The sequence below is a fragment of the Haliaeetus leucocephalus genome, unplaced genomic scaffold (assembly GCF_000737465.1).
Source record: "Haliaeetus leucocephalus isolate CR32 unplaced genomic scaffold, Haliaeetus_leucocephalus-4.0 Scaffold906, whole genome shotgun sequence".
Taxonomy (NCBI): domain Eukaryota; kingdom Metazoa; phylum Chordata; class Aves; order Accipitriformes; family Accipitridae; genus Haliaeetus; species Haliaeetus leucocephalus.
This window is the reverse complement of record NW_010973342.1, coordinates 2,744,154-2,770,033: the sequence shown is the minus strand read 5'-3', so window position 1 is coordinate 2,770,033 and position 25,880 is coordinate 2,744,154. Positions and strand designations below refer to the sequence as shown.

At 39.0% G+C, this 25,880-nt stretch overlaps 1 protein-coding gene across 1 annotated transcript in view; it reads left to right on the top strand.

Moving 5' to 3' along the window:
- The window catches only part of ABLIM2 (actin binding LIM protein family, member 2), a 112,100-nt gene that overhangs the window by 44,779 nt on the left and 41,441 nt on the right, over nt 1–25,880 (top strand). The window contains exons 7-10 of the mRNA XM_010583500.1: nt 10,983–11,070; nt 14,279–14,337; nt 18,361–18,438; nt 23,047–23,193. Coding sequence (XP_010581802.1) covers nt 10,983–11,070; nt 14,279–14,337; nt 18,361–18,438; nt 23,047–23,193 — 372 coding nt within the window. The remainder of the gene's footprint in view (nt 1–10,982; nt 11,071–14,278; nt 14,338–18,360; nt 18,439–23,046; nt 23,194–25,880) is intronic.

Sequence of the window (25,880 nt, the reverse complement as noted above, 5' to 3'; positions counted from 1 at the left end):
ATACGTTACTTTAAAATAAGGGAACAAATGCAGTAGGCACTACACTAGGCAGAAATGAGACTAGAAATGTCAATAATTTACATGTCAGTTAAATGCCACTTATACCTCAGTGACTTATTAATTAAAACATGAATCTTATTTTTTGTAGTTTGTTTTTTGCCCTGCCCTAGGGCTGAGCTGCTTTTGTTTGCAGCCACATCTACTTTGTAAATCAATTGCCTTTCCCTTTGCAAAAGTCTCGATACAGCAGAGAGACGAGACTAATTCTTTACAGCAGGGTGTACAAATTTCTGCCTGCAGTGTGGAAAATGGTTCATTCTGAAATGTCTGTTGCCCTGCTGTTTCACTAACAACAAAACCTAGTGATGTGTGAAAGGTACTTGAGCAGCTTATAATATAGGCATTAATACTGAAACGTGCAATAAAAGTGGATCCGTCTATACGAACGAAGGGTTTCCTGTAGCATGGGCAGCCTTGCGAAGGCTGTCAGAGCAGCAAAAAGATCCAAGTGTCAGTACTAACCTTCGATTAGAAACTGCTCTCTACGCCAGTTTTCTCCCATCACGAGAGAAGAAGGAAAACTGTTGGAAAAGATACATCTAAATAAATCAGCATTAGCTCTTGCGAAAGGAAACCATCTAAGGTAGGAAACATTAACTAGCACTTTCAATGCAGAGTGTTTGCTGAGATGCAAGGCATTTTGCAGCTTGAGAACAGTCTCTGTTTAGGTGCCACTTGCGTTTGTCTGGGGCTGCTGGTCTGCAAAGGCAGGTTAATCATCAGTGTATAGTATCTGCACTTGGCTGGGTAAGTGTTAATTGACAGTTGACTTAGGCTTTCTGCTTTAAAACAGGCATTTTTAAAAATATTATCAATAAGCATATAAATACTAATGCAAATGTTCTTGACCTTAGCTTTTAGCCTTTTCTGTAGCCCAGTTGTGTTGTTTTAGATACATTCGCCTTCTCTTTCTCCCACCCTCATCCTTTCATTTTTTCAACCATCTCTTCTCTCCAGAAAGAGATACAGAGCTACACCTATCCATATTTATTATCGGAATTTTTAAAAACTCACAATTGTTGACATGTCAGGAAAAAGCAGTCCATATTAAAAGGGACTGTTTGCATAGTTTTTACGCTGTAAATCAGGTTTTAGGTTTATTGAGGAAGAGTACTGAGTAGCATTTGGTGATAGCTTAAGCCTGTTACATTTTAATCAAAGTAAGGGGTTCTGCAAACTATTTCTGAATAACACAAGAGAGAAGTTCAGAAATTGAGGTAAACTGGTTGATAGAGAAGAAAGAATGACTATTGCAGGTTTTGTGGTTTTTTTTCAGTTGCTTGCTTGCTTTTCTGTTGAGGATTTCTCTCATATGTATGGAAAAAGTCCCCCGGTAGTGCTGCTGTGCATTTGTGCTTGTGTGGGTTTGTATGTGTTAGAGTTTTAGTGCATAGTTTGACTCTCGAGCCTGGCAGGTAGGTGAATGGTGTCCATTGCCTTTTCCCATTAGGCAAAAATGTGGTACCAGTTAGATATCCTAAACTGCCTTAACTGATTAATTAAAGCATCAAAGCATTGATTCCAGTAGTCACCTTGATACCTTTTGAGCCTCAGACACAAACGGCACGCAGTATGCCAGTTACAGTGCCTTTCTAAGCGGTGTTGCTGTGGTGATGCATTATTATCTGGTACCATCTGCCAGCATTTTAATATTTTGTCTGTGAAACGTTGCACTTTTTGCATGTCTTCAGTTCCTCATCCTATTGCTTTGCACAATTCTTTGATTTCTGGTGGTCTTCTGACTCATGCTTGGGGCACGCTGTGCTTTGCACTGCTTTGCAGTGCCCTGTACCTACTTGTGATCCAGCCAACAGCACGAGCACCTCCCTCCAGCTCTCTCCCGTAACCATGACAGTGGTGCAGCAGTAAGTGCACTTAGTGACAATTGGCTTTGTGGATAAAGTATCTCCAGGATGCTCTGGCCCATGTGACAACGGTTCAGTGTATCTGCTAATAGCAGGAAAGCAGCCTGGGTGACTCATTTCTTGTATCTTTAAGATTTTCCATCCTCCCAACCTTCAGTATTTTTTCTGCTTCTTCAGATTTCTTGTTTCCTCTCAAAGTAAGAACTTCTGAATGGTACCTTGAACTGGAAGTGTGTGGATGGGTGTGAAAGTAGCAACTTCCAGCTTCCAGGAAGGACTATTCATGTCAGTTCTGCACATGACAGCAGCATTTCCAGTCCCAGCTAAATTTGGGCATCCAAAATACCAGTCCTTATTCAGGCACAGAATGAGAGACACCTTCTGTCCTCACATGTTTGCAGCCTGGATCACCGCGACCGGCGTGAAAAGAGCTGTGCTGGCTTCATCCGATAAAACACGCTGCCTCTCCAGGGCTGTTTGGTGCTGGTCGCAGCTTCATTCTTCCCATCTGAAATGGGTGGGCTGAATGCACAGCTGCAAAGTCGAAAAGGAAGGGGAATATGTCTGCAAGTCATCTTTCTCCTTCTTCGCTCCCTCTCCCCTGTCAAGGGATGGCAGAACTGAGAGCCAGCTGCAGCTTGTCTTGGCCCGTAAGTGGGTTTTAATGAGTGGGAGAGGAAAGTGGAAAAGAAATGAAGGAGGCTGTTGAGCAAACGGAAAACAGAAGCCTCTTCCAGTCTCAGTGGGTGGCAAGAAAAATTTGCAAAGCTGAGAAGAAAAGGGCAAAAGGGGCAGATCACTCATTGCATAACAAAAGCAACTGAGTGCAAACCCAGTGATTTTAGGCATGACAGACCGTTTTGGTTTACAAGATCATGTACCAAATTCTGTAGAAAAAATGCATCATTGGCCTTTTCCAGCTTTTGCCTGACTGCACAGGGCCGAATTTGGTCCTGAGTCAGAACTTGTTTGCAGATGTCACAGAATGAAATTACAGTTACAATAGTGCTGATTTTTCTTTCTAGTCTTTCTTTTTCTTAATTATTCCCTTTAGGGGGTTTTAATTTTTTTTTTATTATTACTATTTTTTATTTCTCCCACAAGCATTACAAACTTCTTATTCTGAGAGTCCAGTATATAGCAAGTTACTATCATTCTGAGATAAATGTCCCTGTTGGTACATTTGATCTGCACTTTATACCTGGAAGAATAAAGAGTGTGTGGGAGGCAGTAAAAATGACTCAAATGTGGGTGGGAAGTCTCAAGGCTCTGTGAAGTACAGTGGGATGATCCAGAACCAAGACAATACGAAATAACTGTACATGTGAGACAGCTAAAGCTGTAAGTAATGCTGCAGGTGCATGTATTGAACATTTCACATGACTGTTTCTTGGCATCTAGTGGGATGATAAACGAATCCAGTAAGGAGAAGATGAGGAGAAGGATTGATTCAAAACATTACACTACATTTACACTGGTGTAAACCCCATTGAAAATGGTTCATTTGCCCTGGCACGTTGCTGAAGTGACTCAGTGGTGAGTCAGGTCCACTGTGACTAACAGAATTAGTAAGAGTTTTCCTCCACATAATTCTCTCTTTGTCTCCTGGCTCTCGCACTTTTCTCTCCTCAGCACTGTTGTATAACATAAGCAATAGATATTTTGCCAAATACCTCTGCCTTGATAATGTTGCCTGTCCCTTCACACCCAGTAGATGACATGACAGCTGTTTACTAACTTAACCATTATTGTATACAACTATTACTGAGTAATCCTTCAAGTTCTTCTGTAGGATAGGCAAAACTCTGACTTTGCTAGAAGTGTGAATGGAGTTTTTATGTGGTTATACTTAAAGCTGGTAACTGAGCACAGTATTCTACTCCAAGCAGCAAAGGTTATCTGATTTTCTGAATATCATCACTCTAATTTGAAAATATCCCATAGAATCCAGTTTATGGAGCCAGTGTAGTCCACATAATATGCCACTATGTTGATGCAATGGCAGAGTTACGAGCATGTGGCCATTGAACACACTTCATGGTGTGGTGCTGTGCACCTTCTCTATGGTACTCTTGAGATAAAGACAGAAGGACAAACACCTGAGCCCTAGATTTTACACAGCCTTTAGGATTAAACCCACGTTGCACAATCCCATGTTGAAGTGCTGGCCAAGAACAAGAGGGTTGTATTACCAGGTGGGAATAAACAAGAACAACCCCTGATTTCAGCCTAGTAGGTGGAATAACTTGATAGGAAGATTTTCTGGGCCAGTTCTGTGCTGTTAGGTCAGAGAGCTATTAAATAATAACTAATTTATTTCTGGGAGCAGGTACTAAAACCTTAGCTCAGCCAAAGTCAGGGAACTGCATTTACTTACAGAAGTTGTGAATTTGCCTCCATAAATCAATGCAGTGACTAGTTGGGCCATTTAACGTCAAAATGCTGTATCTTGTTCAAAAACTTTGTTAAATTTCTTAAAGATAAATACCTGGAGTTCTTTTTTATACCTGTATTTCATTATCAGTTTCCTGTACATTTCTGGCACCTAAGAAAAAGAACAGTTCATTCACATAATAGTTTACTATCCCAGTAAAACCAGTCATTTGAGGAATGAATGAGGAAGGATGAATTAAATATCCACTAAAGGGGTTCAGTGGTTTTCCACCTTTTTTGATTTGCACACTCTGAAAAAAAAATTCCCAGTGAAGGTACATACTCCTTAATGTTGCATTTAAAATGATAATGAACTTCCCTTACCCAGTGTTTAGATGTTTTTCTCCCCAGATCTACTCGTATGAATCCATGTACATAAGCTGAAAGCGGTAGCGAATTCATTTATCAAGGAGTTATATCTTGATTCTGTGTTCTGTTTCAGTATGACGTATGTACATCAAGCACATCTTGATTTATTTTGATACCTTAAACACAATTGTCAGTGCTTGGAAATGCATATGGGATATGGTGGACAGTCGGCTAAACCTGAGAGCGGTGTGCCCTGGCAGTGATGAAGGCCACCAGCCTAGAGGACAATTTCAACAGGAGCACAACCAGTAGATTGAAGATATCCCTCTTTTATTCAGCATTCACAAGACCACGTGGAGGATACTGTGTCCATCTTTGTGCCCTCCCATACCAAAAGAAGCTGATTAACTGAAGTGAGTTTGGTGGAGGACCACCATGGTAGTTGAGGGGCTGGAGTACATATCCTGTGAGCAGATGCTCAGGGAGCTGGAATTGTTCAGCCTGGGGAAGGGATGACTTTAGGGGGACCTAATAGCAGTGTTCCCGTACCTATGAGGAGGCCCTCAAGGACGTGGAGACAAGCTCCTTACTGAGGTGCATGGTCGGAGAGCAGGAGACAACTGTCACAAATTGAAAGAGGGGAGGTTCTGACTCAATAAAACAAACAAACAAAAAGTCATTGTAAGGATAACTAAGCATTGGGGCAGGCTTCTCAGAGGTTTTGTAGTCTCCGTCCTTGGATGTTTTCAATATCCGATGGGACAAATTCCTGAGCAGACTGATCTGAGTTGAGCATCAACCCTGCTTTGAGCAGAAGGTGGGATTAGATGACCTCCTGAGGTCCTTCCCAGCCTGAATTACTCTATCATTCTGTGGTGCACTTGCATACTTCCTGACTTTAAACTGAATTATATTTCTACTATTAGCTGTATTACAAAGTGCACTTGAAGAAATCTCAGTGCCCTTCAATGAACGAATGTGAATGTCCATGTGAATGAAAATTATTCAGAAAATGGAGGCAGAGCATAGAAAAGAGAATAATTTATTGTCTAATTGAAGTTTTAAACTTCTACCCCTCACTACAGTTCCTAAGTATTTTTCCCCTTCCCATTCCAAACAAATACTAATTCCGTTCCACTTACACAGCAGCAGTCAGGTCATATGTCTTTCATAAGAGCTTTAGTCCTTCATTTCAGGGTGAGAAGCTGCCTGATGGAAGGGCTTATTTATTGTCAGTGGGTTTGCGCTTTATTCTGTTTCCCGTCGCTTGAACAGGTGGTTGTCTGGTGATGACCCAACTCTCAACAAATTTGTTCCGTGTGAAAAGCTTTTAACTAAGAATGCTTTATAACCAGTCTTCTGTGGGTTTTGTTTCTGGGTCATGCAACTGCACCGTGCCTTGGCACACCAGCAGGCTCAGTGTTTTGCAGGCTGACTTCCATTATCTGTGTTCAGGATAGGATACAGTTAGGACTTCATTTGGAGATTTTAGAGCATAAGGATGGCAAGCTTTGGACCTGCCTCAATAGATAACACTTACTGGTAATAATGCACTATTACAGCAACCTATATTGTATTATACATTTAAAATGGAAAACATACTTTGATATGATTGAGTCATTGCGGCAGTCTAACCTTTTCTCACTTCTACAAACTCTTTACTCCCAGCAGTAAAAGATGTCAGTTACCACCGTGCATTTTGATAACAGGATAGATTTTTTAAATTATTATTATTTTTTATTTTTACAGTAAAAAAGTTTACTGAAAACTTTTCATTCTCAGGAAAGGAACCAAATAGTTACGAGTTTATTTAACACATTAAATGATTTTGTCTACTTTCTTTCTTGCCTTTACTAGCTGCTTTACTGAGTAGTGCAATGAGATAGGATGTGCTGAGACTATACTGGTGAGAGAGTCATCAGAAATCTTGAGTCTTCTTTCCAGGACTCAGCTTGCACTTTGAGCTTTAGGCTGCTCTGGTTCAATCCCTCATGTGTCAATCCATAAGCAGTTGTCGCTCATCAACTACAGTGAAAAATTACATCAATCGCACTCCTAGCAATGGCATGAGAGGCCAGATGAGCAATGTCATTGTGATAGAGTTACAATTATTATACATATTATCTTTTATATATTCTACCACTTCATCAGTTATTGCAGTCATAGCCAGAGAATGAGCAGAGGTTTTTGCTGAGCTGTCTGCTATAATGTAGTATCTTTTTCCTGAGTGATGACAGCTAATTTAAAATCCAACCTTAAGTAGTTAAGGTTATTCTTTCTGGTATGAATTACTCCAGTTTTGCCAGCGTTGCATGTTTCCCAGGCCTGGGGTTCATACTGCTCTGCAGACTTTAGGATAAAACCCCTTACTGTCTTCAAATTGTGCTTTAAATGATGTGATTCATATTTGTCGCATCAGGTTCGTTCTTTTGTCTGGTTCAAGAAGTTAGGAGAAATGAGAAAAGGCGGTTCTATGTACTCTGTTGCAGAGCTTTCTGGTCCTGTTTTAAGTGAAGCATGGGTTTACTTGTCGATGTGCTGTGGGACGGGTAGCAACACTGCGGTGCCCCCCATGCTTAGGGCAGGGAGTGTGGGGAGCTCCTCGGCTCCCATGGGAGAACATTCCCCACGCTGACCCAGCCCAGAAGGCTCTGTCTGCTGCACAGAGGAGATTTACCATTCAAAGCAGCCCCTCATATCTAAAGGGAAGGAAGTCATTCGTAATACTTTGTCTCGGAGTGTTAAGGACTGTTTTGACTCCACCTTAAATTACACACCGACACTTTGACTCGGTGACTGTGGAAAGCTGGTGTAGTCAGCTGAAGAGAAATTAAACTGTTGGTAGTGTGCTGTCTTGCTAAGGACATGCTTTGCTATTCAGGTTTGAGGAAATCTCAGTTGAGAATTAATCTTTAAATTGATCTTCATAATAATACTATCCTCACATCTGGATGTCTGGGCACAAAGACCTGGTGCAGTCTTGAAGCAAATATAGGATATTTAAGAAGGTTACATGCAATCTACCACTTGAACCATAAGAGAGATATGAGAGATGAATGTTGCTTCTTCTGTGTGATGTGTGTGTTGATATTTTATTAAACACTGAGACAACAATCTGTCAAACTAAGCTTTCAAACTGTGCAAAGAAGAAGTAACCATATGGTTAGGAATTTGTTTGCTGCATTGAAGTCCCTCACATCAATATAACCAAGAAAAGAAAAAATAACGAGGCCATCATTACAACTAAACTGAAAACATAAAACAGTTGCTGCCCTAAGCTTACAAAATTTCTGGGTTCTGCTGGAGCCAATTGTTTATCTATGAGATGAAGCCACTGAAATAGTCTGAAGAGAGAGGAGAAAGGGGCACTGATGAAAGCTGCTTTGGCATGTACCCAGGTGAGGTTATGATTCACATTCAGACCCAACACAACCAGGTCCCAGGTTTGAATATAATTTATGTTACCTAATCAGGCTAACTGTATAAACATATCAGGGAACTTTATTAGTTAATTCCTGCATCAAGTCACTAGCCTCAGATTCAGCTATTGCCTCTCATTTAGAAAGATGATGTGATCTGTTTTAAATACTTAAATTGATGAAGAGTCTGCCATATCTTGTCTTCTGTGCTTTGGTTAGAAGAGGGACAAAATAAAAAATTTTTAAACAGGGAGAACAAAACCCACTGTTGGCACTTAAAGTTATATGAAAAGTTCGAGTATGTCCCATTTTAATTCAGAGGTAGTTATGCAGAATCCATTGGAGTTATCCTGGTACGAGCATCAGCAAAAGGATCATTATACCTTTATCCCCTGATTTCTCTGTTATAATTGTATCTAAGTTATAAAAGAGGTCTCTCTGTGCAATTCTACAGCTAGTTGATATTACTTACTATATGGAGTGAATTAAAATGATGTATTTGGTTGTACTGTTAAATTTGGGGAAATAGATTTTATTCTGTGATGCATCCAGGTTATCTGAGAATGTGTTCTGACTGTGTATTTTAGCAGAGGAGTAATTGAATTCCCCTAGAGGGTGTTAGCCTCGGAATTGTATCAGCTGTGCTAAATCAATTGAATTATTGAGACTATGCATTGCATTAGCAATGCTTGTGCAGTACAAATCTTCCAAGGGAAATGATACTTCTTTTCAGCTTGATATTCCAAACCTAAGTTTATCTGGTGATAGTTGAATACCCTTCTGTGCTTAAACACCTGCAATCCGGCAAGCCATTTTAAACCTGAGGTTTAAGCCCAATACTGATACTTCATGGTCTGATACCTTAAGGTGTCAACACAGTAGTGACCATCTTCCATGTCTCAAGTTGCAAAAATTGCTCAGTGGTCTGCACAAATGACACCATAAAAAGGAGAGTGGACTGGAACAAAGCTTTTTTCAAAATGGCAGTTTTGATGTGATGTCTTGCTCATCCTCATTGCTGATTTAAAATGCAGCAACAGCTTCTCAGGGGTGAATCAATTTAACACCGATGAGGTAAAACCAGAGATTCTTTAACCTAGATTACCACACTTGTATGTTTGATATTGTGAATGGCAAAATAGCCCCCAGACACAGATTATGTTCTTTAGTATAAATACCTCTGAAAGCTTTGTCATTCAGTCAATGAAAAAGAGTAAGACAAGTCATTCCTGTAGTAACAGTGTTGAATGTCTAGAATTTCTATATTAATAGAAGGGGGATTTACAGTGCAATGCTGTGAGAGCATATTTACATGCTGAAGACAGTGGGGCAATATTTGATAGTAATTTTTTAAAGGCACACACAATCATAGTAGCACTTTCAACCTCTTTCAGATAAGCAGGGTATGAGACATTCTACATGGACCAAAATTTGCTTATTTTTAACTGCAGGAGAATTCCTACTGAAGCCAGACTTACCTTTAAGTTAAACGTAGTTTAATTTAGCTCTAAGCTCTAGAATTACTTGGTCTCCTGGCTTATGTTCATAATGGAAGTGGCATTGACCTTAAGCCACTTAAACCATGGGCCATTCTGTCTAGCACAGAAGAGTATGGGATCAAAGAGGAGGAAGGAGATGCCAAGATGTGGCTTTCGGCTCTGTAGGGGTTTGGAAGAGTGAGGAGTGTTGGGAGCATGCACAAGCGCTGGCTTTGGGTTGTTGAACTCTTTTGTGAGTATCATCTGAAAGACGGGGTAAGGGTGCAGTTTGGAGGGCCTGCCCTGTGTTGTTCACTCAGAAGGACACAACTCCCTGAATGCTATCTTTGTCCCTGGCTCAAACCAACATTGCCTTGTGGTGCTGCTGTCCTTGCCTGTGGGAACCAGAGCAAACAAGTTCGCCCACAGTCGGCCATAGAACTGAATTTTGGCCAAGCTACCAAAATTGAGTCCTGCGTAAATCCCTTGATCCAAGATTCTTGGCTTTTTTTTCTGATAGTCATTTGAGGTTAACTTCACCCTTGCCTGTGTTACACATTGATGTTCTGACATAGCAAGCCCTTGCTCCTTTATAGCAGGTAGATGTCTTCTCTTGAAAAACACACTTAGGTCAATGGTGAAACAGTTTAAATTAATGGGGTTATAAGGTATTTGGAAATCTAAATTTATGAAAATTGATGAGTTACTAAGCTGTTCTGAGCAAATTTAGGGTTCAATCCTGTTCTCATTCCCATCAATGAAAATGGTGGTATTAAATAATGTGGATTAATCTCAGAACAATTGGCAAAGCTCCTGGCTTGTCTGAGTGAGAGAGTTAGTGCACAGTACCCAAAAGCGTCAGCTCTGAACTTAAGAGACCTATAGGCATGTCACACACATTCCTCATGGAAACCCTTTAGCACCCATTACCTGCAAGACAGTTTCAAAGCAGGTACAAACATTCCTTGCACGAGATGGTTCTTACTGTGCATTAAGATTATATATTCAGTGGGATCATGATAAACATACAGTTAAGTTGCAAATCCATGCTCAAGGTTATGACCTCCCAACTTCCTTGTGCAGGTAAGTCCTAAGCTACCTTGCACTTGGTGCACAATATGGTTGTTTACAGGGGAAAATGTGTTCACTATAGAAAATTGTTTCCATTCTGTAAATTCAGAGATTTAACTATTGAGCATTAACTTTTTTGCGTAGGCGAGACCATAATTAAATTTTAAATCATGAGTTGTCTATAATAAAAAATTGGCATTATGGTTGTAGGAGATTATTGTACTTATAGGCATTAACTAATTTTACTCTAATTAGTCATATTCCAGAGGATGAAAGAAAAACTCCACATAGCGAAGCTGCTGAAATGATCAGTGTACTTAATCATCTGTACCTTTTTTCCCAAACAGGCAGGAGAAAAACATTATCACCCAACGTGCGCACGATGTGTCAGGTGCAGTCAGATGTTTGCAGAAGGAGAAGAAATGTATCTTCAAGGTAAAAACAAAAGCAAAAAACCAAAAACCAAAACCCAAAACAGTTACGCTTGGCAACAGGCCCCTCTTGCCCATACCTGCTAGCATGGCTAAGGTGTTTTGCACATATTCTCACTTTGTAACTACCAAAGAAAATGAAGAATGCAATGTGTAGGCTAACAAAGAGCAAAAAAACCCTCCTTGTTGCTTCTTACTCACCTATTACTTCTCTCTCAGTTCAAATCCAATAGCAAGTGTGAATCACAGAAAGGATGAGTGGTAGCAGTTACTTCCTGCAGATGGAAGTAGATGAAAGTTAACACGCATGAGGGGCAGCAGGTTCCCCAAAGCTGCTGTTGCAGTCCTAAGACCAGTTCTGTACCCATTGCCCATTTGGGTATGAGGAGAAAATCTGCAGGTCTGTACCTGAATTCCCCTCATTCAGACCTAAGTGCCCTCAGAGCGTGAAGAAGAGGATGCCATGGAGCTGAAGCCCTTACTAGAGAATATGTCTATACCTTACGCAGCCATAAGCTTGCACAAGAGAAATTCAGTGTTTCTTGTCAGGGAATTTCAGTGGTAATAGAGAAGGACTTGCACAATAGTTTATTCAATTAAAAAAAAAAGTTAACATAGATATGAGCTAAAATCTGTATTTCATATGCAGCAACTTTTAGCTGTACTAACTGATCAAAGAAAACAATGTCTACACAGTTAAATACAGGGTCAGACACCAGAGAAAATGAAGGCTTTTGCCTGTGTCTTTGACTGACTGTATCTTTTCAAAGGAAGACGGAAAAGAGAAACTCAGTGAGATGTGGGAACTGCAAGGCTGGTGTATTATCCTAAAATCACATGCTTGCCCACATCTGTATTATAACTTTGCAATTGTCCACAGTTTTCTAGAAGTGTACTTTGAAATCATTCATTAAGCTGGAAAAGTTAGACTTTATTTAAAACACAACAGTGGTCTCAGTAAGATCTAATTATAATTTAGTACGTTATTTAAAATGACAATTTTATTGTCACTTTGGTTTGCAACAAGAACTAGCTCATTAAAGGACATAATGATCCTTTTCTGTTCTCATGGATTCTCCCTCAGGAGCCAGAAAATGCTGTGGTTCTTCCAATTGCAAAGTAGTTTAGCAGTACTAAAATCCCCTGGGAAATCAATAGTTTAAAAAAAGGGTATCAAACCACAAATTTGTTTCTAGATTTCAAACCTTCTGAAACTGGGTTGCAAGTGAATCTTCTTTTTAAGTTCAGTTTTTTATAAGGGTGGATATTTGTTAGGTTTTGAACTGATTTTTAGTTCAAATAATCACAAAATATGCTTGGGTCCTGTTAATTTGGACCCATGTTACTCACTTTATTTTCTGATGCATGAAGCTTTCGTACCAGCTTACTGTCGTACGCTTTTTGTCTTCACATGAAGAGCAGTTTCCATTAGAAAGTGATGTTAACTTCATGAAAGATCTGTTATTAGGTATTTGGACTATCTCACCTGATTGGTAGATAGTAAAAAATGTCAGAGCCCAGGATTTTATAACTTGTTCTTCATCCTCTTAATAAACTATTGTAAAGTTCCTTTAGGTGTTGCATGTTCCTTAGCAGAAATTGAGTCGTCAGCATGCACTTCGGGTGGACTTTTGGGTGAAAGGACTCTTTCTTCTGTGTCAAAAAGTTTCCCAGCCAGTTTTGCTTGACCACAGATAAAAAAAAAGTTGATCTAAATACTTCTTAAGACCACTGGGAAGATTTACATCAACTTACGCAGCAGTTGGGACAAATGCTTTCAGTGGGCAAGCTCAGACCCACTTGTAATTGGAAGATAAGTTAGTATTGCATTTAAAGGTGCTATAAAGATGTTGCTTAGTGGTTCAGTCCCAAGAAACTTCAGTAACTTGGTAAATATAATTTATCCAGTCTGTACTTATAGATAGTCTTTTACTACTTGAGTCTGGGTTCATCGGGGTTATTTTTGTGAAATAAATTATAATGATCTCCATCTGTCTTCTGGGAAATAGACTTTCTGTTTCTATCTTGTTTCCAAAATCCACTGGTTAGAAAACTATCAAACTGCTGTGAAAACAAAGCATTTCCAATAACTCTTCTTGGTGCTCTCCACCCAGTATAAACATTAAATATTTATAACACAAAGGATCTCAACTTCCCATTTAGTCAGGCAGAAGTCGCAGTGCACTCACATTATTTAACTCTGCGGAGCTTTAGTTTGTGGCTTGTCCGAGCTCAGACTGGCATAAACAAAGGTTCCTTTTTACTACTAAAATTTACAAATAATTATTTTATTTTATATAGTTACACACATTCCACTTCCATTGAACACTGAGTATTGAACATTGTGTTCAACCATTTAAAAGATTTTTTTTTTTTTTTAAACTTTGTGACTAATGCAAAACTATTAAGTTTCTTTCTCACACTTGATGTTTACTTATATCTCGGGAGTTCATAATCCTCTCTTCAGTACTTACAGGTAGTAGAGAACTGGTTCATTCTATATTTCCCACTTCCTCCAGGATGGATTTTCTCTTAGATTTATGCAGTTCCGTAGTATTTGGCTTATGAGAGACAAACGTACAGGAAGTGCAAGATCCGTACAGTGAATAATTCTGAAAGAAAGACTGAATTTTCAGCTAGTGTTAAATGCCACAACGCTATTCCATCCCATCTCAGTGTGCTACTTAGTATGACCTGGGCCAGGCTATTACAAGAACACATATAATAAGAGTACAGGAAATACGAACTACATATAAGGAAAAAAAATATTTACCATGAGAGTGGAACAGGTTGCCCAGAGATGCTGTGGGATCTCCATCCTTGGAGATATTCAGAACCCAGCTGGGCACAGCCCTGAGCTGCCTGCTGTAATGGGACCTGCTCTGAGCAGGAGGTTGGGCTGGAGGGGCTCCAGAGATCCCATACCACACTTCTGAGGACTCAGGTTTTGGTGTTGATCTCACATATTGAAGTACACGTAGCTCTCTGAAGTGTACCTAGTCTTTAAAATGGATGTGATCAGGCTTACCGATACTGAGAAGTTGTCAGTTTTAGCTTTGAAAGTATCCATGGAATAGTGACTGCAGTGGAATCAGTCAGAATGCTGTGTCTTATAAAACCTTATAGGAAGGTTTAATAAGGTTCTTATTTTAAACCTTTTAAGGTTCTTATTGGGGAACTGAATTAAGCAGAACTTTGAATTTACTTTCCAGGTACATCCATCTGGCATCCAGTTTGTAGGCAGGCTGCAAAGGCTGAAGAAAAAAACAAGGTAAAAAGACAATATTTTTACCCAGTGTTATTCTATTGTCGTATTATTCTCTATCCCTTTTTTTACAGTGGGCTTGGAGGGAAGGATTTGGAATTTTTTCAATACTGTAATTTTAAATTTTAAATTACAGAAATCTAGTAGGTTAATGTAATGTAATAATGTAATATAAATATTCTGCTTTTACTTAGTGATTAAAGCTACAGCTTCAGGAGAATGCTGACCTAAGAGTTACATGTATCAGCTGAATAAGGAAAAATGTGAAAATACGAATGAGAAAAAAAAATAAATTTTTAAGTTCTGTCTGATTTTGATGTGATCAGTGCATGACCTCTTCTCTTTTTATGTGGCTCTGCACTTAAAAGATCAGAGGACTTTCGCTTTATTTGTTTTTACAAAAAAAAATCTCTCCTTGGAATTTCTTTTTTATTATTTGTTTATAAAATGTTGGCAAGCCAGCCCCAACTTAATTTAATCTCTGGCTTTAAGTACCTCCTTAAGTTGGATGATTTGTGCATCTGTCTGTGTGCAAGGGGAAAAGGGGGAGTTCTGGCAATTTTAATAATTACAAGGTTAGCAGATGAATGAGCTGCCCCTAGGAAATGAAGAATTAATCTGTGGCTGGGGAAATGATCCCTCTGAAGTGGTGGGACTGAGATACAACTATATCATTAAGGCACAGGCCTAATATGGGGGGTTTCAGTTCTGATGTTTCCTGATGCTCCAAGTAGTACTCTTGGTATCCTTGTTCGAAAAAGCTTTGCTTTGATTCATCAAGGCTTGGACGGAAGGCATTGGACAAGTCAGAACAGCAGGCAGCAGCTATAAAAAGAGTGTTTACAAATCTGGTGTGTTAGCAAGTGCAACTTTGACTAAATTACAGTTTTGAAAAAAAAATTGGTTTGGGCTTTACCCTGAAGGATCATGGCTGTATTTTTTGTACCCGTGTGTTTGGGAAGCGATTGCTCTGGTATTCTTCATGGCGAGATCTGAATATCAAATAAGTAGCATTTCAGTGTAAAATGTATTGTTTAATACATGTATATTTAAAATTGTCAAAATACTTTAATAAGTGCTGCTAATTCAGCCTAATACTAATAAGCAGTATTTCAGGCTTCCTAAGGATTTTATTCTGGCTGAGTAACTGAAATTGCAAGGCTACAACCCCATGTAATTTATTGAAAATGTAGTAGAGTTTGGGGTTTTTTCCCCTCCTTCAGAGACAGACAGCGAACTTGGTTGTCCTGTGTTCCTACTTGGCTACCTTTTCCTCACAAAGGCAAAGAAAGTGTACTTGCAAGATATTGTGTAAAGGCTGATTCATTTATAACACATCTCTTCTGAGCACTGGGAATTTGCTCCTTCCCCAGCAGAGAGGAAGACATCTGTATCTGAAAGACGGTGGGAGTTTTGCCTGAGTAGGGAAAAAAACCAGGATGGAGCTCAAAGGGTTTTCCCAAGTCTAGTAATTTTTCCTTTTCTTTGGGTTTTTCCTCTTTTTTTGTCCTTACACTCATTATTGAAAAAATAAATCAAGAAGAAAGGATGCCATTTCAAAGAGGGTAGTAATGGACTTTTCAAGGTAACTTGTGAAGTTGGGAATGGGATATACTGGTTGAGAAATTTTCTGGTCAACCTTTGCAGTTTGTTGTTTTTAAAAGTTATCTTTCTGTATATTTATAGAGATATATGGACAGCATGTAAAGTAGGTGACAAAGGCAGAAGGAGTAAGTGGCAGCACACTCCAAAACTTTGGAGATGGAGTGGAAGGGAAAAAGAAGTTGTGAAAGAGAGTGACAGCAAAAAGAAAAATGATGGGAGAGTGAGATTGTAAGCAGAAGGGATGAAGCAGGAAAAGACAGAAGAAATCAAAGTAGCAAGAGAAAAAATAAGGATTATCAAAAGGCATAAAGGAAAAAGAGGTAGGTAGAGGAAGAATAAAAATGTGTAGTACGGCGAAAAGAACTGAACAGAGGCAATGGAGCCAACTGAGGTGTAAGTTTTTACTGCAAAAGCTAGGAGGTTATGTGCAGCAGGCATGGACTGGCGATGCTAAAAGGGGTAATGGATCATGCAGAGAATAAAGAGCATGTGTGAGATGTGGAATGACCGGGTTTTAATCACCAGGAGGTGAAATGGGAAAATTTGTGGGAGTAACTGAAAAGCATAAGGAAGCACAGAAGTCAGCAGAAGTACCTTAAAAAGATGAGACTCTACACTTTGACTGCAAAAATTAGAAATTCTAACGAATTGTAGTTCTTAAAAACAAGGTGGCATCTCTAAATTGAGGAAAGCCCATGAAAAAACTCCAGGAATTTATTAAGAGTTATTAAATGTATTCAGCCAGGTATGTTATGTGCTTTAAGGTCATGCTACAGTGTGTGATCTTAAAGCACGCTCTACTGATGCACATGACACACAGAAGGAAGCTCTGAAGCTCTATCTAGAGAATCCTGAGCTTAATCCAAAACTGTCATTTGACTTTAACAGGGTTCAAAACGTTGGAATAGTGCAGTTTTCTTCAGTTTTTTTTCTCTACCACACTGGGCCTCCTGTAGGGACATTATGAAAGAGAGGTATGGTTTGCACATGACATCAGTGCATTGATGGCACTTTCAAGTCATTTACACAAGTTCTGGAAAACTACAGTGTGCTTTAACTATGTAGAAGAACAATGCAGTTACACTGTCCATGTTAAATGATCATCTCAATGGCAGCCACAAGTATCTCTCAGATAATACTCTATTTCTGTGCTTGTCCCCTTGGACCTTCTGAGTGTTTACAGAGCCTCACTGTGAGACAACTGAAAATGAGAGGGAGAAAATTCCAAAATCCCAGTCAGCCATGCCAAAACAATTAAACTGAATCTTTTTTGTATGGATAAGTATCTCCACATTTAGTCTCAGAGAAGCCACAGGACTATTTGGACTAAAGAAGGTCACCAGAAGGATAGTTGTGATCATTTAGTTTGTTTGCTCTGCTGACACAGTACAGTACAGTACAGATATATTCACATATGGCTTCTAAAAGCTAGTAAATACTTCAAGTAAAGACTGGAGTAGTAGAGAGGATGCTGCCTTGACCTGACAGCTTAATAGTGCTAAAATCCTTTTAAGGGTTTGAACAGTTGTAACCTCCAGGTGAGAAGTGTCAGCCTTTGGTGAGACAATAAATGATGGTAATTCTGAGCGCATGGAAAAATACATACTTTTTGCAATCAGGGACAGGTTTCTCCATAGATGGGAAAGAATATTTACCCAGAATTAACATATCTGGTTAAAAGAGGGTATAAACCCATTGATTTCATAGTAAGATTTGTTTAAACTTCAATTATGAACGTGAAGTCTGTTCACTTATGGTTAATATCATTGTGTCTCACAACCCTTTGTTATTTAAAAGTAATTATATTTTTCATCATAAAGGAATCTACCAAAAAGGAAGCAATAAAAGTCTGTCACTGAATGCCAGAATGATTGAAAACAGGGCAAAACCAGTTGAGTATTAAAACTAATCTGGTAGCCTTACAGTCAGAGAGGGGGAAGCTAACCTGTTGGGTGTCTGATTGAGGATGCTCTGCAGGATGTCGTGCTCTTTGCTATGAGTGAATGGCACGGTAGCATGACACATTCCAGAAGCAATGCAGATTGGTTTGATGGTGTAGCCTCAGAGTAAAAATGCTGCCACTGTATCATGTTGTAACTTGACCTGTCCCTGATGGTGCCCAAAGGCTGTCCTGACAGCCCAGAAGTGCTCCAGGCCATTTCATTCTGAAGGGAGGGGAAAAGAAAGTCATATGTAAAATAATTTTTGCATTTTCAAAAGGTGAATTTGACGGACTTAAAGTGTTCTTTTATTTTTAACCCTTCGGTATGCTTGTACGTTTTGAGCTTGCTGTAATATGCCACTTTGGAGTGGTAAAGGTTAAATTAAATGAAATGTCTCGCACACTCTTTTTGAAGTAACGGTTACATTTTCTTTCCATCTCCTCTATTTCTTACCTGTTTCACTTCTCTTCTCCTGCCATAGGAAACGAGGACTTCCTCTGAGAGTATTATTTCTGTACCTGCTTCAAGTACATCAGGTTCCCCAAGCCGTGTGATCTATGTGAGTATTTCACAGCGAAGGTCGTTCTGTGGGATGGGGAAAACCCCGTGCTTCCTCCTACAGTTTAGTGCGTTGTGTGGAAAGTTAGTGTCTCCAAACCACTGCAGTTAGTGATTCCTCTAAAATGGAATTTACTTCCTCATGGTTAAAATGTTTGAGTACTGCATTTGCCATAATACAATTCTGGCAGTTTCCTCTTATTTTTTGTGGTGTATTTATAGCATTTGCATTATGACTAGGGCTGGCTTATACCAAAGCATGCAAAATACTGCAGTGCTTTCTAAAAAGAAAAGTTTAAATAAACAGTACAGCCCACAGGTAGATTACAAGCATAGATTTGAACGCAACTTGTCTAAATCAAGCTCTTGAGCCTGCATCTGATTGCTTATGAAAACACTCGTGCATGAGATTGCAGGACTCGGGCCTTGACAAATGCCAGTCCCTAACCTCAGAAGACCTTTGATGTGTTTATCATTTAAGAAGTGCTAGCTCTGGAAAGCTCATAGAGAGAATTTAAAATAACAAGCATGATAAAAGCTTATGCTGAGTATTTTTTCAGTACTGGGTGTACCTTGCTTGTCATAATTGCTGTAGCTGATGTTCATGGCCAAATTCTCAAGGCTACCACCAATAGCTAAAAAATATCCACAAATGTGGCATGATCCATACAAACATCTCTTGCAGAGCTTCAGTATTCCCAGGGCTATTCTTTGTCCTGTCCAGGTATCCCTCACGCAGGCAGGTTGTTCTCATCGGATAGGACCACGTGCAGAGGAGATTGCTGGAGATGTGATTGACTGCTGGAGAGGTTATTGTACAAAGATTGAGGGCTTTTATCTACTACACTGAGAGAAGCAAAGTGTGCCTTGGAGTCAAAATTGTCTTTTTTCTTCAAGTAAAAATTATTTTGAATGCTGTATACCCTTTATCTGAGTAAGACTGAAGTAGAAGTGGAGGAACTGCCCCTTACCTAAATGTGCATTGGTGTTTCTGAGTTCTTCTTACAGTAGAGCTCCATGCTGGTGGATATTCCAGGTAAAAAAAAAGTTGTTGCCTCAACTCCTGTGAAGACAATTATTGTGCTAGGAGCCTGTTACCATGTAAGAACTTTCTTTGGCCCAGATGGTCTCGATCTCTCCGGCCATGCACCACTTCATTGTTTTTATAAGCAGGAGCATTCTTCTAAGATTTATATGCTTTTAGTGACATTTATCTAACTGTTGGATGGTACTGTTTTTCTTGATGCTTGTGATTACAGCTTTAAATATGCTTCACGGGCTGTTGAAAGGCAAGGACAAACTTCCATTCTCTTTTTCTGTTTTTTTTTTCAAAGGATATTGTTAAATCAGCACACAACTGTAATGTTCGTTACTGTAATATGCTTTAGAGGCAGCTGGGACTGTGAAAGAATAAAGTTGTCTAGCAAATATGAGTCAATTAGGAAAAAAGATTCCCCAGAGGCATGCAAGTTCTTGCTATATCTGTCTCATCTCTGACTGCTTAATTGTCAAAGCTGTGAGATTGATTAAATCCTATTTTGGCTTTCACAAACAGGAAAGTAAAAAGAATTAAAACCATGTTACTGGACTTCTATATTATCAAAATGATTCTTTGTCTCTCTTTTGCATCTGTTTTCTATTACAGGAGTGTTATGACATACAGACGTGCTCAAGATTTGTCTTGGGTGCTTTCGTGATTGGTTTTACCAAACCTAAATTCATGCTGCCACTGAAAGGAAGGTCCCACCCGCATGTAGCCCTGTCCCTCTCTGGCCACATCTTCCCGTATCCTCTTTGGTGCTAGTACTAGTGGGTACACAGAGGTATGATCGGTCAGCTTTGAGACCAGATTCAGCTAAAAAATAACCCAGGAAAAACCTCCAGCTAACCAAAGAGGCAAAAAAAGACCCAGCTGTCTACATGTCTTCTAAGTCTCATGTAGAAGGCAGCGCAGAGTGGGAAGGCACACACAGTACAGCCGCTTTCGGCAGCAGCATGGATTCAGATCATTAAAAACAGTAGTAAAACTGTGCCTTAACAACCGCTGAGCTCTATGAAGTATCATGTTGGACAAGAGAATTTAGAGAAAATGGTTAAAGCTTAGGAACCGTGAATTTGTGGTGCTCATACTTTCAAAGGCATCGAGTCAGAGCAATGCAATCATTCCGAACGATGTGGCGTCTCATGGGAGACGTGTTGCTGGGTCATGGGTGAACGGTCAGCTGGGGAAGGGTGAAGAAAGTGTGTTTTGATTAAACCTGAATGTGGTTCATACATTTAGTTTATTAAGCCATACCACTTTTTCTTCATCTGTTGATACCAGACTTTGATGTCTTCTTGCATTGAGAGAGGGCACAGGCCAACGCCCTTTGAAGTTAATGGGCATCTTTTCATGATCCTTAGTGATGACTTCATTATATCCAGGCTGAAATTTACCCTAGTGCTGATGTCCCCTCAGAGTCCCTGAATTCCACTTAAAAATCAGTTGATTTCTAAATTATGTCATTAAATAAGGCTTAAATAAAAGTCCTTTATACTTAGCTAAATTTTAAGAAGAGAGAATTAGGTGCTCTGACCTAATATATCTAACTGGAAGGTTTAGGTTAGGTTACACAGCTGTGTTGTATGTTCTCGTACTAGGAATACAAATCACATTGTATTTTTATACAGATCATATTTGCAATTATACAATTGTAAAATTACATATTCCAAGTGAAATGGATACTCTAAACTTAGAGTACAGTTTTAACAGAATCCAAAATACCAGATTATTGAAGAAATGGCCTAAAGCCTTTTAGCTGTAATTTGAGCCTTCCCTAACATACTTGAATTCTGCTCATGTATTTGATAGTAGGGGAAACAAATAAAATAAAAAACAATGTAGGCTGAATGTTTGTCGAATTGAGTGTTTAGAAAGCAGCTGTATCTCTAAGGTGTTTTTTCATCCAAACTTGCCTATATTTTGATATTTAAACTGAAAGGAGTTATGTAACTAGGTAAGTTTGACTCCTGACAGTTCTGAAGTCTAGTGGGAGGATCTCAAGTTGCACATCTATGTGAAAAGATAGGGGCTGAAATTACTGTAATTCACATTTAACTATTCCCGATTCTGAACTTCTTGGGGTTCACTAGAATAATCTCCACAACCTGGATACCTTAAAAAAGAAATTATCGCAGCCTCCTTGGCCTTCCTTGTAGGTACAATGCTGCCCAAAGTCTTCCTGGAACAGACCTGATGGACAGACTCCTCCTTACCTTTGCATGACCTGTGTCTGCATCAGAGCTTGCCACTTGCGTCTCAGTAGGGAGGGATTTATTTTCATTAAGGGGCTATTTCATTGCTCTTTAGCTTCTTCAAGTAGCTGCAAGCAAGATGAGATCTGTAGATTGCTGAAGAATCACATATTTGATTAAAACACATTTCTTAGGTAAGAGGAATCTTCCTCCTTTCCCTGTTCCTTACACCTGCACAAATTCATACATTGTTTTAGAAAAAGGGATAACTGGAAGTTGTTATGCTAAATTTTTCCTGTATGATTAACTAATAGAAAACTTCCTTGGAAAAATCTATTGAGCTTTTGTTAGCTCATGGTAAGAAAAAATAATTACTGCACACATAAATCCTGGATACTTTCATATTTTTGCATGTGGAAAACATTATTACAGTTTTATAGCTGATCATACCGAGATTTTCGGAGAACAGCAAGATTTGCTCATCATTTTGTTGCCAGCAAAGAGCTTATAATTCTGCAAAGCCTGAACTGGGAATGAGACAATTAGGCTGCCCATTTCTCCGCTCTCAGTGTGGCCAACTTGTCATATCTACAAGACAGTACATGCTGGATACATCTTTGGTGCACGTTACCATTATCCTAAAGATAATCTGTGCAAATGTGGCATTCTGGTAATTACACTTTTAGAATAAGCATAGTAAGAGGAGAATGGGGAGCGACACAGCCCAGCCCTTTCCCTCTGTTGGCTGTGTGAGTCTCATGAGAGGATTTGAACTTTACTAAGTGGCACCTATGATCTTCCAACTAATCCACCATGGTGCAGATCTATCATCTGCTGGTTTGTGACCCGTAATTAAGGGCTACTCAGACATAGTCAGGAAAGGAGGTGTAGCTGCGGGACACAGCTGAATGGGAAAATTTAAAGACCTGAGTAATGTTTTTCAGTATCTGGAGAGTGTATGTTGGAAATACATATATGATTATTCACTACTGCTTATAGTAGGGGAACCCTGCACACCGAAACCACTTTAAAATGAAGGGTGTTTTGCCTGAAGAGGCTACAATATCTGTCCCCCATGTCTCTGCACAGCTAGCAGTAAGTGGGATATAACCAAGGGAACTGGAATGATGTCATGCTACTCCTAATAACCAAATGTGAGTGACAAAGAAAAGTAGAAAGCACCAGTGTATAAGAAGAAAACAGCAGTAATATTTAGCATTGTGTAGTAAATATAAGAGGTTTAAATGTGCACAAACAGAAAAAGTTGTTTATTGTTATGATGATGACTTTTCTACTTACACTTACCTGTCCTTTTCTTTTGCATCCTGATCATATTCTTTCTTATTCTCACTGCTTTCTTTCCTCCTTTTCTTAGGCAAAGCTTGGAGATGAAATTCTTGACTACAGGGATTTGGCTGCTCTTCCTAAAAATAAAGCCATCTATAACATTGACCGCCCAGATATGATCTCCTATTCTCCATATATCAGTTACTCTTCAGATGACAGGCATAGTTACGGGGAGGTACTGAAACATGGGTATTTTTTTTCCTATGAATTTGAGATTTTATGTGCATCATTAAACATGTTGCTGAACATTCTTAAATATGTGCATAATTTAAAAAAAACCCCAAACCTAACTTGTGTAACTTCAGTTGAGTCATGTCCTCTATTCATTCACAAGGCCTTCCAAAAAGCAAGGAAGATGTTAATTTCACTTTTTAGTTTGTGAAAATTAAATAATTGCTTTCTGTGATCATTTTTTAAACAGATGACATGTAATTAAACTATGTTTTTCTATGAGAGGAGTTCTACATGCATGCAGTGGGAAACAGGAGCATTGCTAATTATAATGCAAAAATCAGAAGCAAAGCCAAATGTCTTTCATGATTTATTTTTTTTAAAGTGTACCACGTTATTTTGGTGACACAATGGTATCACTTTCCTATGTACAAGTTTCTTTCAACTGTCCCTTACTAAAGTTCATCCTCATGTCACGCATGCATTTCAACCTATTCATACGCAGAGCTAATATGATGCAGTTTGTGCTACTGAAATCTAATTTAACATAATCTTACTAATACTAATTCTGGGGTTTGTGAAGCATATTTGTATATAACTCCTGTCATGCAAGTTAGCTTTTCATTCCTAACCATATCTATCTTTCATTTGAATTTCTGATTTCTTTTATAATTTTAGGTAAGTTCTTACAAAGCAAACCTCTTAGATATACTAGGTATGTTAGCAAGATATACGTGGTCTAGAATGAAGTCTGCTTTTTGTTCTCTGTAGGTGTAAGTGAATGGGTAGAATTAAATGCTATAAATAATAGCCCTAGTTCTACTATCACTTACACCTTTTACACTTAATCAGTACCACTAAAGTCTCAGTACTACTCTTAGGGAAAGTGCAGCACATATGTTAGGTTTTGCAAACTCTTTCAAACCCTCCCTGTACAACGTTGAGCCACAGTAGCTCCATTATAATGCATTCTAAAAGAATTGAGATTGTATCTAGTAGAGGGTTTAAATGGTATTTAGGTTTCTGATTTCACAAAACTGAAAGCTGCTGCCTAGCCCTTAACCTATGGAGTATAAACACTTCCCTTCTGTGTCAAAACTCGTGGGTGCTGAAAATGTTTGTGGCCCTCCTCAACTGCCTGTTTACATCTAGACTTGGCAGAGGTGCATAGTCTAAACAACCTTCCGCCCAGCTCCTCTGAGGACTCAGTCATCGCACCTGCTCCGAGGTGATTTTGGGCTGTGCTCGCAATCCAACAGGCACATTTTCATGGTGCTCCACATACTTATATCCTTGATATTGCCAGGGGAAAAAAAAAATCCTGCCTGCCAAATTTCAGCATCCTGGCTACTACCTGCATCCGCAATACTTTCAGTAGATTTGCTCAACTAACCAAACATAGCGTTTAATTTTGAAAGGAAAGTGAGTGAACAGCAAATGGTTGAATTACATGATGTTTAATTAAAAATTAAATAGTACAGATATTTTGCTTTCCCTTAAACCAGCCAGCTCTCAACAACAGAGTTCTAGTCCAGATTTTGGAGGTGCTTCAATGCAGATTTAACTAGGGCTTGTGTGTAGTTTCAGGCAGTTGCTTTAAATGGGAGTTTGCCTACTAGCAGCATCTCTGTGGTACAGGACTGGCCTCACCAGACCCCAGGACTTTGTAGCAGAGAAATCAACAAAAGCTTCATGTGACATTATTCATATCTTATTCCTTATTTAAAAACAAATAAAAAGAAAAATTGCCCTAACTTAATTGACAGGTGTTTTTCCTAACTGTATCGTGTTATACATGGATATTGATATTTTAAGAGTAGTTCTTCTCACAAGTAACATAATGCATGAATCTGTATCACTAATTTGTTGTGTGTTGCTGTTTGCAGTCACCTCAGTTGCTCTCTCCAGCACCTACTGAGGTAATCCCCAATGCCTTTGTTCTCCTGTTCTGACCCATTTTGTGATGCATAAACCTGGTCATATTGATAACCAGCAGTGTCTGAAATGTGGGGTTTGCCTCCTGCCTCTACAGTGCATGGGGTTTTATAATTTATGTTTTTCGCAGTGTTACTTGTGTTGAATATGTGCTCTGCTTCTGGATTGTCATCTGTATGCATCTACCTCCACTGTCATCCATGTTTCTGCTTTCCAAAATAAAGGTTGTATGGTGGTCACTTCTTCGAGATCTACTAAATAAATTACATTGGGAAATATGTTTTATGTTTACATTTAAAGGTGCCAGCGTGAGTTGACTTGAATTAATGCTTGGCATAACTGTCTCTTCTTTTTTTCTTTTTATTTTTTTATTCCACAAATAGTTAAACTACTTCTACCATTTGTGCATACGTACTGTTAAATCATTTGCACATACCTGAACTTCTAGGTCTGTGTATTTTGATGTGCATTAATGATCAAAGCCAGTCATTGTTTCAAGAAACATCACTTTGGAAGCAGTGATAGCATTTCACATAGTTTCCCAGATAGTAACTCAATTACATATCACAGGCCTGGCTAATTTCTCCATTATCCCAATTTTATGTATTGCAAAATTTGGTAATAGTGGAGAATTATGAATTTCCATTAAGGATTGTAAATCAGAAACTGTCACTATAAGCACTGGTTAAACAGAGAAGTTAACCAATAGAGATGTAATTTAACTGATAGTTTAAAAATAAAAACATACTTTATTTA